This window comes from Rhinopithecus bieti, unplaced genomic scaffold (genome assembly GCF_001698545.2).
Source record: "Rhinopithecus bieti isolate Rb0 unplaced genomic scaffold, ASM169854v2 scaffold_6906, whole genome shotgun sequence".
In the NCBI taxonomy this organism is placed as follows: Eukaryota; Metazoa; Chordata; class Mammalia; order Primates; family Cercopithecidae; genus Rhinopithecus; species Rhinopithecus bieti.
The window spans coordinates 175,366-196,205 of record NW_016805194.1 but is presented as its reverse complement, the minus strand read 5'-3'; the positions used below and the strand labels follow the sequence as shown (position 1 = coordinate 196,205).

The 20,840-nt window shown below is 36.1% G+C and overlaps 1 protein-coding gene across 1 annotated transcript in view; it reads right to left on the bottom strand.

Moving 5' to 3' along the window:
• Nucleotides 1-1,876: 1,876 nt before the first annotated feature.
• Nucleotides 1,877-20,840, bottom strand: part of RFX3 (regulatory factor X3) — a gene marked incomplete at its 5' end in the record, with an annotated part of 147,816 nt that continues 128,852 nt past the window's right edge. The window contains 2 exons of the mRNA XM_017871691.1: nt 1,877-8,829; nt 12,392-12,434. Of these exons, the coding sequence (XP_017727180.1) occupies nt 8,591-8,829; nt 12,392-12,434 (282 nt within the window). The remainder of the gene's footprint in view (nt 8,830-12,391; nt 12,435-20,840) is intronic.

Here is a 20,840-nt window from a genome sequence, read left to right as displayed (position 1 = left end):
TTGAGTTGCATATACCTTTGAAAACATGATGAAAACTATGAAACTTCTTCACAGAAATATGGGCATACACACAAACTGCAAAACATTCAAGTTTTATACAAGTTAAAACCTCAGTTTTAGCGGCTACTCCACATTCACATGAATGTTTGTCTCCTTCAAGGTTGTGATTATGGATCGTGAGACACTAGCTATGTGAACTCCATAGTCTCAAGAAACTTCATTATCTTTTATTTGTATTTTCAAAGAGAGAGAGAGAGAGAGAGAGAGAGAGAGAGAGAGCGCAACAGAGAGAAACTACATTACATTTAGACCAAAATGAAAAAATATTTGGTGATCGAATTGAATGGGTAAATAAAAACAAGTTACATTTCTCTGGTAGTAGGCTGAGTTCAAGTTTTGAAATGTCTGAGTTCCAAAGCAGAAGAAAATAATGTTAAAAACTCATGGCAGGACTAGTATTATGGCCAAGTAATGCACTAATTATAAGAGATTTGTAAGAACTAAAATTTCCAAGAGAAATCAAGTATGAAAATAAGATGAGAAACTGGGAACTCTTCGTTTTGTATGAAAATTCCACATATCTCACAAGTGGCAATGGCCGCAACATGAAAATGCCTAAATTGGTCAGATTACTTTTCTTTCTACTCTAGTGTTGTCTCTACTATTAGCTATAATTTTGCCTACTGTTCTTTCATTTGTTTATTAAATAACATTATTTGGATACATTTCTAAGCTACTAGTTTAAATATCAATGTAAGTTAAAATGAATTTGGTGTTTCTGTGGGCTATGATGCCAATAGTGTAGTTGTTTTTATTTGTTTTTCAGATGGAGTCTCGCTCTGTTGCCCAGGCTGGAGTGCGGTGGCACAATCTTGGCTCACTGCAACCTCCACCTCCTGGGTTCAAGCGATTCTTCTGCCTCAGCCTCCCAAGTAGCTGGGACTATGGGTGCGTGCCACCATGCCTGGGTAATTTTTGTTATTTTCAGTAGGACGGGGTTTCACCATATTGGCCAGGCTGTTCTCAAACTCCTGACCTCATGATCTGCCCGCCTTGGCCTCCCAAAGTGCTGGGATTACAGGCATGAGCCACTGCACCCAGCAACAGTGTAGTTTTAGAGATCACTTTAGACTACGATCTGGAAGTATCATGCTGGAGATTCCAAAAAGTGTATTTTTGGCTTGTATTTCTTTTAAAGAAACCCCACATAAATGGGTTATTCCATATTCTAACAGGAGGCTATCTATCATCTATCTATCTATCTATCTATCTATCTATCTATCTATCTATCTATCTATCATCTATCTATCTATCCATCTATCTATCTATAGTGATTTGAAAGTAAATTAAATGTGACGTAAATCATTTTAAACTTGATTAGGATGGTGGCTACATGATTGTATGTGTCTGTCAATATTCATAGAATTGTACACCAAAAAGTGAATTTTCCTGTAGGTATTCTATGGAAAAACACTGGCAGCATATCTTCTTAAGTGTGTTAAATTTTAATAAGCAAGTTGAATGTAAGAAAGGAACTTGAGTGCCAAATATCAATGTGAAGTGACATAAAACAAACACACTATGCACATCCAAAAATCTGGATTTACAATGGAAATGTGACAGCTTCTGAAATTATATAGCACTCAATCATTAATTTTCTTTGAGGGTAAGATTTGTACCCTGCTGGGCTTATAATTTTCTCTTTTTGTGCTGTTCATGTGTAAATATTGCCAATTTCATTTGACACAAAAAAGGAAAACAACTTAATTTTGTTTCTAAGTTAATGAATGACAGATACTACCCTCCAGATGAGGTACTGTATTATTAGCTTCCAGGCAGTGATTTGAGGGGAAAAAAACTCAAGCCATTTCCAATGTATTTGTAACAAGGAAACAAATTTATTGATTTTAAAAGACAAGACACCATTTTGTTTTGAAAAACACAAGAAAGCTAGCCTGAGTTCAAGTCTGAAATATTCAGAAAAATCCTACTAATATCTTTAGTATGTTCCAGTCATTTGTTTAAACAACACACTAAAAGTTAATATATATTTTTATAATTATAAAAGTTCCCCAGTTATTGTACAGTACACAATACAAATCGCCCACAAACTATTATTTAGCTCCTGCCAATTTTGAGAGGACATGATATACTAAAAGATTTAGCATTTCTCACAAAAATCACATCAGGAAATACGTATTTACAAAATCAAATACATTATACAAAAAACCATCACATGTTATTCGGTAAAGATGTTTTAAATAATTAAAAGTTTATTCAACTGTAGTCCAAAAACTGGAAAAGAACATTACATTATCTCACACATACAATCTCTACAAAAGTTGCTTACCTCATTTACATAATATATTCAGTCGATTGTAAAATAAATGTTCAAATATGTCCTAGTGTTACTATGTTTCTGTGCTTGTGGGACTGAATAATGTAATCGGCCACTTACTAAGTGAAATTTAAATGATGGCACTTAAAAAAAATACAGTTATCTTAAAAAAACACAATGAAAGAAGTTTTACCTAGAAGGTACGAAAGCCCTGAGTGATAGTGAAGTTACTGATTGGTAAGCACTACAATTAACCTAATTAAAAGTTTACCACCTCAGGCACAAATTTCCAAGTTTTTTCAAGGCACTCACTTAAAGTTTCTGTAACCAATGCATTGGTCACCACCATAGGTCCAAATTGATGATGGAAATGAGTAGAGAAAAAAATTTGCTTTGGTACAAAAGATGCTTTTTAAACGAATAAAATTCAATAGCTTCTTTAAAATTGTTGTTTAGCAGGTTAAAACAAGGCGATCGTTTCTTCAAAAACACTAATTTACTGAAGGAAAAATTTACTTGGTTATCAACAGTCAATGGGAGTTTTTATATTTTCTTTCCTCCCCAGAATCAAAATTCTTCTAAAAAAGATTTGTTGTCCTCATTATTGAGCTACATAAACAATTCTTACCAAAGATTTTCATTACTCAGGGCTTCCAATCCCAACATCATAATTTATTTAAAAAAACAAAGGAAAGAGGGGAGAAAAATAATCAAACCAGAACCAAATAAAAGAAGAGACAAAACATATTTTTTTTTAAAAAAAGTATTATCAATTATTTCAAATGAAAAGAAAAAAAAAAAATCCTAGGCAGTCACTTTGTAAGTGGCTTTTACTATTTAAGTAAAATTGGTAAACTAAACTCAGGTCTACTGGCACATAAAATCACTAGCAGCAATGATCAAGGCATGCAAACTGAGAAGCATTTACAGTAAATCATCATGAAGAATTCAAAAGAAGAGAGTTAAATTAAAACCCTTTGAGTATTGCATGTTAACACATGAGTAATTTGCATGGTTTGACTTCCTAAACTGCCTAAAAAGCAACGTTTACGGCATACTTGCACTATGCTATGGATGTCCTTTCACCAGACATCAGAATAGGTTACACTCTTATTTGCGCCCGGCTAGGGCAGCGCAAGCACATCTGCAGACAACACTGCTTTCATGTTCGATCACGCAGGGAACAGAGGGAATCAAGTGCACGAAGAGATTCCCTTTAACAAAATCAGCAATGGTGTAAGCAGACTGACATTTAGAGATATCAGAAGCAGTAATCATAGCATCTCCTGACAGATGAGCTTAAAATCAAGTGCTTTGCTCTCCATTCTATCTATATATAATTTTTTGACAAAGTATTAAAGTTTTGGAGCATAGATAAAATTATGCCCTGTGTGAAATTCCCAAACAATATTTTATGAGCGATCTAACTCCAAATAGCCTAACTGCCCCCAGAGTTCAGATTCTCTTAATCCACTTGAACTCGTTTCTTCCTAAGGCTTCACTTACACTTGTACTTTCTAAAGCTAAATAAATGAGATCTTTTGTTTCATTTTGGGAAAAAAAGAAAAAAAAAAAGAAACTTAACCCTTTCTTTATACCTTTTAAAGGCAATCTAGGTACCTTCAATGTGCAGAAATCAGTTATGACATAGGTCTATCCAGGCCCATGTATTTGTCCTCCTTTTCTAGAAACTATGGTGTGATGCTAGAAAAGTTGATTTTTTTTTTTTTTTTCTGTAAACAGTACACTTACTTAGATGGCAGTGAATATTTGGGAATAAATATATCAAGCCCTCTTGAAGAAAAATTAAGAGTTGTATATAAAATGCAAGTGTTTGGCGTGGAAACACTTTCTCTTCCTACCCCCCCCCCCCTTAAAAAAACAGCATAATTAGACATTTGGGTATAGAGTATACTTTACCGGTCTAAGTCTAAATAAATGATCTGAAAGGCTTTTGTCCCCCATTGTATATCTTACAATGCTCAAAGGGTTAATACAAGGCATTACATCAAAGGGGTTTTCTAATACTAGAACTAAGCACTGAATTAATGCTTCTATTCCAGTTTTTAAAAATCACCAAACTTGCAGAAATACTAGGATTCCATTAATTGATTTGTTCTAACCATATACATGGAGGTTGTTCTGATCTAGCAACAAGCCCAATTTTCAATAGCACTGCATGCCAATCCTCCTCCCCCATGATCTGGTGTGATTCATACAGATCACAAAAGTTCTGATCTCAATTTTTGGATGGTTGTTATTTTCTCACCAAGAATGTGTGTGTCGGGGGGATATAATAAAGGTCAATTTATTGTATATAACCACTGCCTCAAACTGTACACAAAGGTGACTTGCCAAGTTTTTACTTTCTACTTGTGTCCACACAGGGAGGACCAACATCACAGTGACACACATTTTTTTTTTTTTCTTTTACACTAATGTTTCAAGCACAGCATTATTTTAGACATTTCAAATATATCATCTGAGGAATTTTAAAATTTGAAAATGCATTTAGCACTTTTAGACAGTGCATTCATATAAAAGATTCATGATTACGGCACTAAAACCGTATTCATTCCTGAATGACTTTTACAGCATTCTACAAGAACATATTCATTTTTACTTGTTTACTACAAATCAAAGGCAGTCAATGCTGCACACTACTAATTTTAGGTATGCAGTGTTAAAACCATTTTCTAAATTTTACTTTGTTTTAAAGTACACCATCTAAAGAGAGGTGCATAAACCGTGCTATACAGTACAAGAAAAATCACACAAAGGAAAGCAGATTTCTGAAAAGGCAGTAAGACTTATACAGTCAGTCCAAACACAGTTTGGATGAAAATCCTGAATAAGTGACTAGCAACTTGATAGCCAAAGAAAAAATTGAAAATTGGGCCCTGTCTTCCAAGGAGATGGTTCATCCATTCCACCCTATTGTTCATTGGTTTCATGAATGCAAATCTTCTGAGTATGATTTTCAAAGTATGTCAAGATCAAACTATACCCATGATACTCAATCCTATCATATGAAAATATCTTTTCTGAAACTTAAAAACAGTCAACATAGCTTCCTTACATGCTTCCTCACTGAAAGTGTAGCACTTGGTTTATGTAGGTATATTTCATGACTAGTGATTGGTTATAATTGCAAGAAATACAAAGAAGTCTTAAAATGTGTACTTGTGTCATTTGTGAATAAATCTGTTAAGAGTGTTAGTGTCTAATATTATTTAGAAAACCCAGTTTCAATGAATGAAAAAAGGGAAAAATGGAAATAAATGCAATAAATGTGATTGCTCAATTTGCTCAAATGTATAAATTATGTTTTTATTTTCTCAAATATTTCACAATTCAAATTTGAAATTGATGAAAATGTTTGTATGTGTGTGCATGTTTTAGTGTGAACTACAAATAACCAGAAGTAGCATAAACCATAGGTCTTCTTTTATGTTTTGATCCAAACTACTCACATTAGTCACAAAGAATATTCCTAAATATTCATAAAGGAGATCAGAATATTTTTATTGAGTCTAGTTCAAATGTAATCATGTTTATTAGTTCTTAATCTGTCCTAATTTAAACAAACCATGAACAATTGGAAGAAATGTTGAATCCTGGAGCATCCCCGATCCCTAAGCCTCATCAATCTAAATTTGCCCATTATTATCAGATTCCTGTAATGATACAAATATATCCAACATTAAATTAAAGGAAACAATGATAATAAATACATTTAAAGTCACCCAATAATCAAAATGAAACCAATAAATACATTTGGTCCAATACAGATATGGTATCATTCAAAGGATGGTGGGTAGAGACAGGAAACTGAAAAAATGCAGAAAGAAGAGCCAAAATGAAGAGTGTTTTTTCAATTTTTGATTTTAATTTTACCTGTAAACACTTCCTATGCACAATGAAGTAGATACATGATCTTCTGCAGCTTACCATGTTTTGTTTGCCTTTTGTGTGTGTGTTTTGGTACAAATCCATTGTCTTTTGGGAGGAAAAGGGAGACAGTAATTTAAATGATATTGAGATGAAGGTGATGCTACCATGCTAGTGAAGACTTTCAAATATATGAGTTGTAAAATAAAAAATTTCGATCAGTTTTTAAAATTACATCTAAAATATTTAAATTTTACTTAAGAAATGTTGTTGATGTTATTTGAGTAGTCTGAGGCAATCAAGCAACAGCAGCTTAAACACACTGTGTATTACCTGATAAGCCATTTGGTATTTCTAACTTTACAGACTGGCTCACCTCTTCTTTCAAACCCCCCACCCCCCTTACCCCAATACCACTGGAAAGATAAACATCTTGGTTTTAATATAGGCCTCATTTGATAATCTGTCAATCGTTTTGTGCTTTCCTTTTTTTGGCTTTATTATCTATTTATTTTTGCTGATTAGTTTTTTACAACTATTTAAATGAACAGATGTGCCTTTTTTGTGTTTTAATCATTAAATAATTTGAGTGCTTAAAAGAACCTTGGCTTTTCATGCAAATTAAAATGGGGCTGGGATTTTAACTCTCTAGGATCTCACCTTCTGACTTTGTAGCAGACTCCTGCCCCATGGGCACTCATGTGTGCATGTGGACACACCAGCACCTAGACACACAGACAAACATTTAGACTGAAAAGATGCACTTCGATAAGTACCTGCTTACTTTGTTAACTTTCTAAAATTGTAACTAAATAAGAATGGTCTAAAACATATATGATTTTATGTAACAAGTTGGTATTAAAACTAGCCTGCTATTCCACACCCTTAAGCAATCTGATTTGTAATCAAGTAATATTCAGCTCTAAGAATAAAAAATAGATCCACGGTCACTCAAAGAGGGGAACTGATTTTCGTCTTTTTGTTTTGCTTTGTTTTCCCTAAATTTCCTTTGAAGAACATGTCACCTGTCCTTACTTCGGGAATCTGAAAATGACAGGCACACTTTGTCAAATGGATTGAAGAGTTAGTCACATGAACAAAATAAACCTTACTAAACCTTAGCTTCAGTTCTGTTTTAAGGCACCATGTAATAGCCGAGGTACGATGATCCCTGATGTACATTCTTCAATGGCAATGGTCCATCCAGCCACCTATCCAAATCCTACAGAATTGGGGATAAGTAACAGTGAGGTGTGCCAGTTACACTGCCTTCAGGTTCTGTTTACAATTTAAATCCACGTACTTTAGAAACCAGGAAATAGTTTTGAAGGAAATAACATTATGTAGGTTGCTACATTCCGTGCATTCTATAAATTCTCGTTTATAATAGCAGCATATTGAACTACTATTAGGAAAAAGACCTGGAATAAAAGAAAGTCATCCAAATGGAATGGTTTCCTGTATGTCCAGTTCAGTATAAGTAGCATGTACACTTAAAAAAAAAAGTCAAGTCATTTTTTCCTGCTTCAGTATCTAACTATAACAGCCCCCACTTAACAGCAGAATGCATCTGTGCAGTGGTCCCAAATACAGAATCAGTAGTCTTTAAACAGAGGAATTGGTATGCAAATAATAGTTAAAATTCAATGTTTAACGGAAGCTTGCATTGTTAACATGGTTTAATAATTATGTACACAAACTATGTACCTATTAGCATAATCTCTTGCAATTCTGTCATTTACTCTGAACTGATAAATGCACAGCTCAATTTTCCTCAGAGAAAATAGATGACCTTCCAAACCCTCTAGCACTATAATAAAAATGCTCTGTATTCTCTCTCCGTACTCAAAATGTTATCAAAATAGTGTCTTATGGTTCTGTCCAATGAAAAGCACCTTTCAAAAGCAAATTTGATGCATCTGCTGCCAAATGGGCATGCCTCCAGTGTCAATCAAAACAATCATTTCTTTTGATATTTCACAGAAGTGCATCTAATTTAAAACTTACACATGAAATCATACACCAAGACTAACAATCAACAATAAAATATTTTAAGCTACAAAAAAATGTAAATTCCTTTTAATTATAAGAAAACAAAACATTGACATTAAGTGTTGTAAAATCCTTCTTGACACCTGAAACTAAGGGAAAAAATTCATTATTAAGAGGCAAATAATTTGTTTACGTTAAAAAAAAAATCTGGCAAAATACATACACCCATTCCATTTCACAACTCCAAAAAGTTAATGTTCAGCACAGATAGAATTTGACAACAGTCGACCTTCAGGCTTATTAAATTTTCAACTTAAGCCCAATATCAACAGGGTTAATGTAAGCTGGAGAAATACGCTTTAATATTCTTTAGACTGCAGTGTAGGTATTTCCTGTAGCGCTGCACTGTCTGATAGTCTGAGTACTTGTGACAATGTGCTCGCTGTGAATTGGATTCAGGAGGCTTGGTTGCACGCCAGTCTCGAGAACAGGCTGCATGCAGCCCACTGGAAATGCCTGGCTCAGCTCTGTTTTCTCTCTTTTGGCTTGAGGCTCTGAAGAGTCATCCAGTTCTTCATCCATTTCACTTTCCACTTCACTGCCTTCATCTGCACAAACAAATAAAACCAAGACTATTATCAGAAGACAAATTAGAAAATAGCAATCAACACGTGCTTTACAAACACTTTAATATAGTACATTAAGAAAGCAACATCTTAGCGCTTCTCAGGAAACAAAGCTTATAGGTTTTCTTTTCATCGGAATATATTCATATCAATGCTGTATTGATGCATCTATAATTCTTTCAAACATAGCGAGATTAATTTACTTTTGGCAATTTGTGATTGATACTTCATTAACTTTTTTAAAAAAGCCTTTGGAATTTCCATAAGTGTCTATATTAAATAATGGCATAATTTGTGTCATAATAAAGTAGTCACTTTGGTATGTTACACTGACTTTTGAGGAATGTACTGAGCTGAAAACGCAAATCCAAAAAAAGTTTTGTTTCCTCCAAAAATCTACACTAAATATACATTTTATCTATGCTAGCGTTAATGTGAGTAAGAACTATGTTGATTCTTAATATTACTATTCCATGTATAAACAGAGGCTGCTGTAAGACTTTTTAGCATTTATCAATGTTATAGATGGTCACAGTATTAAATAAACCCTTAATTTTATTATAAAATTATTAAGGCTGAGGCAGTAGTATCAGATTAAAGATGTGCAATGGATTTCCATTCTTGGCAGCTGATACTGTTAATAGCTGGTATTCATTTCTGGAAATTAAATGCATTATATAGTCACGGTTACCCCCAAATTGTAATACATTTTATATTAACTAAGGCATCATTATAATAGAATGCCATGTAATTTTTTTCCAGTATGCACTGTTAAAATTCAAAAGTACATTAGAGACAGAAAATGCACATATACAGCTTTACTATTGTGTGACAGTCTCCTCAGAATACCTCTTCATGAGGGATAATTACAGTGGCTTGTATAAACAGAGTCAGGTCTCCATTCTCTACTGTTCTATGGCATATCACTTACAATGAATGTGCAACAAGTATCTCTTTAGTCAGATTAAGTTGGATTCTTTGCCAGCAGTAAGATTGTAGCTTTACCACTTGGTAGACACCCACAGCAAAAATCTCTGGTAATGCAGCTGTCTCTATAAACAAGGCCCCTTGACTTTTCTTATTTCATTATGACTGGGGCAAAGTTGGTTCTAGAAAAAAGCAGTGAGAGGTAAAAGTGCTTCCATATATGGTTGTACAGTGTACAGCCACCAGGAGCAAGGTCTGAGAAATGGCAATTTGTGATTAAACAGGTGGAGTTTAATATGCATTACCTAGAAATGTGTGTCATACATTAGTGACCAATAAAACAAAGAAGTGCTCTTAGATGAGGCAAAAGACATCTTGGTCCACCTACTTTATCAAGTTACCTTTTTGCCTCTGGAAAAGGAACTTAATGATAATATCTGAGTGTGTCAGAACAAGTATATTCAAAGGGTTGAAGGGCTACAAGGAGAAGGACACCTTTTGTAGACATTTGCTTCATCAAGAGGGTATACTTGAAACATGTTTGCATGAAATGTTTTGGTTTTCATCTTTTATACATAAAACAAAATGTCTGTAAGGATCTTAACACAAACTCTTCATGGTGGTAGTCTCTTAGGGTTGTGATAATAAAGCTTCACTTTCTATAGTTTCTAATTCTCTGTATTATTTGAAATTTTTATATGGAGCAAATATTCCTTTTATTATCAGAACAAGAATTCTCATTTTGTGGCAGAAGCCCTCAAAAACTCCTAGGATTTCACATTCAATCTTTAGGCCCTGAGTATGCCCATCTGGCTCTATCTCAAGAGCCATCAAGAGGTCTGGGGGTAAATGGGACCAGCGTGGCCACCTCCAGCAGGTGAGGACAAGTCACACTACTTCTCTGCTCCCTGTCCACAGATTTCCCTGTGCCTAAGAAATTAGTGTCAAAATAATAAAAAAGGGAGCACTGAAAAGACAAAAACTCATTTTCAGGCAGGGAGGGCAGTGGAGACAAAGTGAGGAAAGTCCTTCTGTCTATTTTGTTGTGGATGGAAAGGGTAGTGAGATAACGGACTGGACAAACTTAAGTGTTCCAGGTACGTTTTGCTTACATCTATCTCTGGGTGACAGGTTTCCTTTGGAAAATCTACAAAGCAACTTATAAAAGCAAGCCCATTCTCCAGGTCCTAAGGACAAAGGAATGTAATTCTGTAGACATTTTATGCTTCTATAAAAACTTGAAGACATTTCCTAGGAATCTACGTCAGGTTATGGAAATTTGGTGCATAAAAACTAAAATTAGGTGCTATAGGAGTTTACAGAAGATTGTCGTTCAGCACTGTGTGAAGAAGCCTGGCTGGAATTCAGTCTCTGACTGAGTAGTAAATCTCTACTGTTCTTCTGGACACCCTGGGATGAAACTCCTAAATTTGGGTTATGAGGCTTTGGTGTGAGTATATCATCAGTGTTGCTTTATGATGGACATGGGTATCAGTTACCACGTTTCTTGCTCTAAAATTACTAATTAATATCATCATTGACTTATTTTTCTGAGGATTATTTGGTTAATCCTATATTTGTAGCAACAATTTTTTTGGCTATAATTTTCTGATTTCCCTGCATTGCTAGTGTACTGAGTACCTTAATATAGCACGCTCTGGAGAACAGCGCTGAACCTCTTTACAGACTCCCCACGTGCTTCCTTTCACCTCATTTTCCCCAGTGACTCTGGCCTGGAAGGGCTAAGTGCATAGTTCTCCCCAGTTTTTGTGCATTTTGTACCTGTCTCTGATAGTCAATAACCATAACAATTCCTTAAAACCTCAAAATACCTCCCTCCCTCCACCACCTTTTAAAAGAAAGAGCTCTGTTTCCTGCAGTGTTTAACAGAAAATTTACTTGTTTTTAATAATTGCACTGGTATTTTTATCAGTATTGTTTTGCTTGTGCTCTGCTTATAAAGGTGGGTAAGATTTGTGTGCTCTATCCCCATTCTATCTCCCCCTAAGTCCACCTTGCTTTTTTTATTGTGTGATTTTGTTGATCCTCAGGTTCTTCAGAAACATATATCATGTTATCATATTATACTGTATATTAGAGTGGCAATGCTGCTATTAAAATTTCAGAAGTATATATGTTACCTTCTTCATCTATACCACTACTAATCTTGCATTTACAGTAAACCTCACTGCTATCTCTGAGTTCTTTTTCTATACAAAAGTATGAATTGGTGAGGTAGGTGAGCCAAGGAATCGTTTTTCTTGCCTGGTGGGCCTTGAATAAAATGTCTCATCCAATTTTATCACTTATCTCCAGGACTCTAGCCATGGTCAGAAATAATTTCTTGTTACTTGTAATGAACTTTAGGCAAAAAGTGTAAAGAACTTTATAACTACATTTAAATTCAATTATCTGCAATTAAAATACCTCATATGTAGAAGGCATAGCGATGGGGAAAAATGGAGAAATAATGAAAAGACAGGAGTTTCACATTTATCTAGGATTTGTATGCCACTTCTGCAAAATCAGAGTGTTGTAAACATACAGTGTATTTTCCTCTATGAGAATTTGTTAGTGAAAAAAAGTTCTTAAAATGTACATTATTTTCAATTCTTACCTTTATCCAGATTTCCAGGAGACACGGCATTTAAATCACCAAACTGCAAAACAATAGTCATTTGTGCAATAGTTAATATTGGGCAGAATAAAATAATATTCTATCAGTCTGTGGTAAAAACACCAATCTATGACTCTTTAAAACTGCAAACTAGTGGCCATTTTGATCTCTAATTACATGGGTCACATAATTTTCCAATCAAACTTGTCAAATTTGAACAGTTCAAATTATGTCACAATTTAGCTGTCTTAGTCTCTTTGCAGAAGGATAACAATTTTCTCTGCTTTCCATGCTCCATTTTACCTTTTATTATTTCAACTCAGCAATGAAGAAATAGGGGCCTGGATGACTTGGATGAAGACTGATGTGGCAAAATGAATTTGGAAAAGCCCCAGTCAAGCAAGACACATCAGTTCCACCCCCCAATGCTTGGCTGATGAGTCCACCTGGAAGTCTCTACATTAGAGAAACAATATCCAGCAGTTTGGCTGAACTCTATTTTTAAAGCTTTTATTAATAAACATAAAATATAATAGAAACTCCAAAATTGAGGGTTATTTGTTTTATAAAATCTTTAATTTGAGACTTCTCTCTTAGATAATAGGGTCTCACTTTGAAAAGAAAGGCATCTGATCATTACTAATGTCAACAAAAAAGAGCTTGAAACAATAGAGAACAATTAATAGCCTTCGGTTTAGATATGATTTTCTAACTTAGTTCAACAGTTTGATAATTTTACAATGAGAAAACACATTTTGAGAATCTCAGAGTGAACAAAGATGGATGAACTGAAATAAAAATTGAATAGAGTAACAAAGCTAATCAAAAAAAGGTGAAGAGAAACTGCAAAGCATCTACTTTTAAAACAGTAAACATTACTTTTTAAAGGTAATAAGTCATTATTAGAAATCCAGATTTCTCAACAGGCTTAGAAAGGATGAGGCAGAAATTCTACTTACATTCGGAAGTTTGCTTATAAAGAGCTCCATGATAGGAGTATTTTTTTCATCTACAAGGTTTGTCTATAAAGTAATAAAACTGATCTTATTTTGCAAACATACACATATTTTTTTCCCTACCTAGACAAGTACTATTCTTCACAGTAGCTACCTTGGCAGCTTATACATTTATTCCAAGGTCCAAGGTTCTGGAATTCCTCTTTGACAATTTCAAGAGTTAGTTTATGCATCATTAGGAAAGCCCATCTTGTTATTTTACATCCAACTATGGCTCCAAGCAACACTCCAGATTTTATTTACTATACTTGTTCCTGGGATGATTTGACTACTCAACAAAATTCAATTCACCTCTGCCACAGTTCAGGTTATTTAAAATAATGTCATTTTACCTTTACGTCTTAGCATTTCAGAGGCATTCCATAACATTTTTAAGCCATAGCAGCATTACTGGAACAAATGTGTAGCTTTCCTAGGTGACTGCTTTGAAGGACACAGGGGCCTCCTAGACATGTAATTATTAGTATGTTTATTTGAAAGTCTGCCCCACTGCTTTAGAGTTATTTTTTAGAGTTATTAAAAGTAATGGCAAAAACCGCTATTACGTTTATACCAACCTAATACATCCCACAGGGCAACAAATATAAATCATAAATACTGAAATTTTGAAGTTGTTCCTGATCACATAGGTCAGGTCTTTGTATAAGTCTAAATAAAAATCCAGCGTAAATTATGTGGGTATTCTTGAATTAAACAATATAGTCTAAACAACAAAAACCCAAAGGGATTCTTCATCAATTTTTGGTATTATTTAAATATTTTAGAACTATAAACAGAAAATGTTCAAAACTGAAGGATCACTTACAAGTTATTACTAACTGACATAACACAAGAAGATATAGATTTAAGGGAATACTTAACACTTAAGTTCTTGAAAAGAGTTGGCAGTGATGATTCTAAACACAACTTTATACTGATAAAAAGTGAGTATTCTATTTGCTGTTGAAAAGTCTCTGAAAGTTGTTTGTAGCTAAGTTATTGCTGCTATTGCTGATCAATAATATCACACAGAGTGTCTAAAACCAAACTCTGGATACATTTGAAAATTCTCTTCAAAAGAAACATTGCATTTAGTTGCTACTTAACTCTGAAAACATGACAACTTCCTTAATACAAAGATTTTCCTTAGACGTTTCTACTTAATATGAATAATACATTTGATAATTGAAGAGGCTGAAAACAGAAACCAAAACAGCTTAAATCTCAGTGATTGTTATTATCATTAACAAAAATCCATTTACATACTAAATTCCAAGGCTTGTCATTGTGCACTATGTTGGACAATGTACAAAGAATCTCAGAGACACTGTCAATGCCTCTAGGTGTCTCTGGGATCAACGACAAAGTTTTACATGTATGACAAATAGAGAAAGTAGATTACAAATTTTTTTAAATCCTCTGATGAAGAGATCAGATTTTACTATCCTATAGAGCTGAAGATGAAGGCTTTTATATGCATTTTACATGTGAGGGGAAAATAGATGTAAAATTATAGAGGAAAAAACACTTTAACCCTGTAGATAGACTGCATGAGATCAGCAAAATCAGTTCACTTATTCATTAAAAGTCGATAAATATTTATTGAGGATTTACTATGTGCCAGGCACTATGCCAGCCAATTCTAGTCAGATCAATTTGGAAATACTCCTGTCTTCAGGAGGTAAGTAGCAGAAATTCCCTATATTCTGAACGGTAGGTAGGTTAGTAGAAAAATGAGCAGCTTAGGAAACCTTAGGGAAGGTTTCAGAAGTATAGGGTTCAAGTCTTAGAAATGGAAACCAATTTCATGGGTTTATGGCACGCAGCAGGTCAAGCAGCAGGAAGGAAGTGTATGAACAGTGGCAGGGAAGATTGAGAGCAGGCAGAAGGAAAACAGTACCATAGACAGGGGCCAGAGGACAAGATGAGGCCAGCACAAATCAAAAACAGAAGAGAGGCCAGGCAAGGTGGCTCACACCTGTAATCCCAGCACTTTGGGAGACTGAGGCAGGTGGATCACCTAAGGTTGAGAGTTCGAGATCAGCCTGACCAACATGGTGAAACCCCATCTCCACTAAAAATACAAAAATTAGCTGGGCGTGGTGGTGGAAGCAGGAGAATCTCCTGAACCTGGGAGGCAAAGGTTGCAGTGAGCTGCGATCATGCCACTGCACTCCAGCCTGGGCAACAGGAGCTAAAGTCTGTCTCAAAAACAAGCAAGCAAGCAAGCAAGCAAACAAACAAAAAACAGAAAAGGAGAAAGTAGTAAAAGATTTAGATTAAAAAAAAAAGGAGCTCACAAGAAAGTATAGTGATTATTATGAAGTTACAGCATCACAAATTGGGAAAACTTACTGTTTTGTAATTTTTCCTCTTGCACAAAGGATTAGAGGAGACTACTCTTCACTGACGTGACATCTTACCACTTGCAAGGTGTGTTTGCAGTTCAGTAAACGGTAGGTTTTCTCTCAAACAGACTGCGAGTGTCACACTGTCAATATCGCTTCCCTGAAGAGGCTTTTCCTGGCAGCCCTATCTTGAGTATCGCTGTCCCTGTCACCCTCAGTCACCGCATCATGCTCACTTCCCGCAAAGCACCCACCACAACCTGCAAAACTTATTTTGTTTGTTTCTTCACCTAATATATGTCTTCCCAACCAAAATGTCACTGCCATGGGTAAGAAAGTTTCTTTGTTCTCTTCATAAATGTATCTCAGAACCTGGTATAGTGCCTGATACACATTAAAGGCTGAATAAATACTTACCAGATGAATAAATGTACTTCCTCATTTCAGCCTCACCAAAACAACTGAGGGATTTGGCAAGTTAAGTGCTTATATTTCATGTTACAGCTATTGAAAACAATGAGTTGATTTGTCTAACATCAAGTAGTAAATATGGTGCCGTTAGATTTGAGACCAGATATTCTCCTTGGTTTAGAATCAGAGAGAGAGAGAAAAAAAAGGGAGAAATGGGATGGGATGTGGGGTGAGAGAGAGAGGGGAGGGAGGGGAAGGGGAAAGAGAGAGAGAGACACCCACACACAGAGAAAGAAATATAAATTAAGGGATTTTAAAAGTGCTCTGGAGTTAGAAAGCATATGGCCTTCAATGTATGAATTCACATTCCATCAGTCAGAGAGATAAATAGGAAACGTTCGAAGAGAAACTAGAACAGACGGTAGAGAAAGCATGTCTATTGTTTGAGAGAAGAAACACTTCCTATCCTATAGACTATTTCCTCCAGGTCCTGACTAGGGTCAAAATAATGAACACTTCACTGGACAACAGCAGGCTGGGAAATGCATGCTCGAGGTAGCCAGTGAGAGTCTGTTAGCACATATATTCATGTAAGACCAGCAATGTCCATGAAGTGTAAGTGGGCAACAGTTTAGCACAGTCAGGGCAACAATGGGCAGGATCCCTGAGAGACCCTGGGTTGTAGCCAGGCAGCTGGGTTGTTTATTACAGGATTTTGAGGCCTAGTACGTGTCCCTGAGCATGGTCACCACGAGAGGAACCTGGCTCAGCATGGGAGAATGCAGCCCACAGGTGCGTTGAAGAGACTGTTGCACATTCAGTTCAGCAACAGCTGACTTTTCATAGCGAGGCAGGCAAGCCTTGTTCTGTCATGTTTGGGCACTAAAACAATGCAGAGGAAGTCAGGGTGCCTAGAGAGGAAACAGGTGGGGATCCATGGGTGGGGGCGGGGGGAGAAACATACTGGAACAGAAGTAGGACAGAAGGAAAGAGCTCAGGGGATTGGGATGAAGACCTCACCCTTAGGGACACCTTCCCTGCTGGAAGAGCTTACCCCACCCTGAGAAAGAATTAGTGAGTAATCATAATCACATTTATGTTATACGTATCATTAATTCTTTGTAAGCACAGCCATCGCTTGCTAATTGTTTAAGCAAATCTGTAACAAGTTCCCCAATAGTGTTAATTTGGATCTTTCCAAAGAACCAACTTAAAGTACTTCACATAGTGCCTGGCACATAGGAAGCACTTAACAAATGACCACCATTATCAATATTGTTATTATTTATAAGTATCATCATTATCTCCCAAGAACTGCAGACCAGACATGCAGAATCAGTCTGACTCTACTATCCCAGTACTCTGAAAGGATACCAAAAGCTGTGTAGAAAAATTGCTTCTTACAGAAAATCTCCCTGTTAGTATATCCAGATTACAGATTTATAGGTAGGCACATTTTCATCCTTCCTCTCTCTCTTTCTCTATTTATAAGTCCAAGTCTAATATCACTATGTTAACTATCACCCACAAAACAAAATAAAACAAAACTGATAGCAGCAAAGTAAAAAGTGTATTGTCAAGAAGAGGGGCTGGTAAAGTTTTTCAGTAAGGGACCAGATGGTAAATATTTTAGGCTTTATAGTCCATTAAGACTCTGTCACAGTTAATTCAACTCTACCACTGTAGTGCAAAAATAGCCATAGATAACAGGTACATGAATGTGTATGACGTAGCTCTAATAAAACTTTACAAAAACAGGGCTGGGCACAGTGGCTTATGCTTGTAATCCCAGCACTTTGGGAGGCACAGGTGTGCGGATTGCTTAAACCCAGGAGTTTGAGACCAGCCTGGGCAACATGGCAAAACCCCATCTCTACAAAAAATACAAAAAAGTTAGCTGGGCGTGGTGGCACGCACCTCTAGTCCCAGCTAGTTGGGAGGCTAAGATAGGAGGATCAAGGTGGTCGAGGCTGCAGTGAGCTGTGATCGTGCCACTGCACTCCAGCCTGGGTGACAGAGTAAGACTCAGTCTCCAAAAACAAACAAACAAACAAACAAACAAACAAACAAACAAACCCAAAAGCACCCCACCCCAAGACCAACCACTTCATTTACAAAACAGATGATGAGCTGGATTTGGCCTGCGGACCACTGTTTGCTGACACCTGACTAGAGGAAGACCTTGTAAGACCCTAGAAGACCTGCTCCAGCTCATTAACAGTGAAGGGAACAGAAGATTTTATCTTTGAGAAAGATATATACGGACTTGGGTCACAGGAAGGAAATGGAACCAGAGGCTTCAAGAGAGCACAGCTCATGCATATGGGCATCACTGATGAAGGTCACAAGGGAAAAAACAGTGTCAGCTTTTAAAGACAGAAATGAGTTAGAAAATAATCTTCCTCTACTTTCGCTGGGCACTTGCATATATAGGCAAAGAGAGACAGAACAAAGCTGGTGTTCAATTGTATGCATTCGTGGAAGAAGAAGGAAGAAGTCTAGAGTGACAGAAAAGATTGCATGAAAGTTTGCAAGACAAAATATTGGGGAAAAGTTTACATGTATTATTAATTCAGGTGGGGCAAGCTTCCCTAATGGGACATTTGCTCCAATTTGGATGGCAGGTGAAGATGTAAAGAGAGAGTCTAATATAGAAGTTCTCCATAGGTAAAAGCAAATAGGGAGTGTTCCAGATGATGATGACTTTCAGGGTGGGTCACCAATGGAGAAAGGACAGTAAGATGTGTGGCAAGGAGAGCTGGAAGCAAGAAAAAAATAATATACTGGAAGAAGAACCTATAATTCATAAGTCATCACTGAGCAATATTCATTCAGAGCAAGATAGCTTTCATACTGTAACAGAAACCTATTGCTGCTGCAACAAATTATCACACTTAGTGGCTAAAACAAGACAAACTTATTATCTTGTCATTCTGGAAGTCAGAACTACTAAACGGATTTGGAGTCAGTAAAATCAAGGTGTTGGCAGAGTTGTGGTTCTTTCTGAAGTGTCTAGAAAAGAACTTTTTTCCCTCTTTTCAGCTTCTAGAGGTTGTCATCATTCTTTGGTTTCTGGCCTCCTTCCATTCAAAGCCAGCGATGTCAGGTTGAGTCTCACACACTGCATCACTCTGACACAGATTCTTCCACCTCTCTCTTCAGGTTAGTATGTAGTATTCTACATACTAACAATGTAGTTACTCTTGTAACTACGTTGGGCATACCTGGATAATCCAGGATAATCTCCCCATTTAAATTCAACCAATTAGCAACCTTAGTTTCATTTGTAACTTAATATATTCACAGATTCCAGGGATTAAGATGTGGACATCTTAACGCCCATCCTACTGCTTATTACACATACATAAGTTATTTTTTAAAATTATCACATTTGCTTGAGTGAAACCATATGACATTTTTTTTTTCTAGTATTGGAGGAAACACATCCAACCAGATTAAGCTATTTGGAACATAGTAATTTTTTGCTGAATTTTGTTTATGTTCTTCACTAAGGGTAGGGTACAGTGGTATGTAGGAATCAATTCATCTTTTACGATACATTTGTCACTAGTATATTTGTACTTTATTTTTCATTTACAGACTTTTAATTTTATATACAAGTTCCTACGGTCTGAAAGTGTTTACAGCATGCATTTCAAGGTCTAGACTGTTGAAACCATACATGCATCTAAAAAGTCTATGAGGTTCACAGAGCTGAACATTGTTAAGGAAGTTGACAAGGAAGTCATTCAGAGAAAGAAGTGGAAACCAAAATTGAGGAAACCAAAATATACTGAGGGGTAGTGGGGCCAAAGCAGTCCTAAGCTCCATATCCAAGCGAACATGTTAAAGTACACACTAAGGAAGAGGATATATCCTGGTTCTCTGGACAGTTTCATGAGTACCAACCCATGCTACCAGCTGCACCACAAGCAGCCCCAAAGACCTTGGAAAGCCCTCTGTGTTAGCACTTCTCAATGGTTCCATGAGGATCCATGCTGTGCAGAGGACAGCAGTAAGAGGCCAAGGTGCTGGCATATGATCAGATGGAGGAAGTGACCACAGGCAGTGGACACGGCCCAGCACACAAAGCAAACACCACATTGCCAGAAGCATTCCTGCTGACCTGGGAACATGATCATCAGCAACAGATACTCCACATATGTGAAAAATGTTAACCAGAAAAGACTACTCACTTGAGGGTTATCAGGTACCTTGGAGACCAGTTCTGCCAGCAATGGTAACTTTAGATAAACAAATGTAGGGGAGAAAATATGTATGTATGTGTATACGTATATATTTTGCCAGTTTCTGTGAATGAATCATTTGCTCTAGGAAAGAAGATTTTTAAGCTGTCACAGGCCCAAAGAATAAATGATTATACAGTTTTCTGAAATAGTTTCTATTTTGTGGCTGGAATAAGATATCTCTTTGGGAAGTTACCTTTTAACTTGCTTAAATTCTATATATTGTCCTTTCTCTCCATTTCACAAGTACTTAAAAAACCTTTCATTCATTTCTACTAGTTAAGATTTAATTCAAGTCTAGCTATGACTGTCTAGTTAGAACTAATTATGTTTATGCTTCTTCTCTAATGTTCCCATTTTCTTTTCTAATTGACTTGTTTCCCCATTCTATTTTGTTGTTTGTATTTTTCAAAGCATTGAATTAGTTTGCCTTTGATTCCCACTTTGG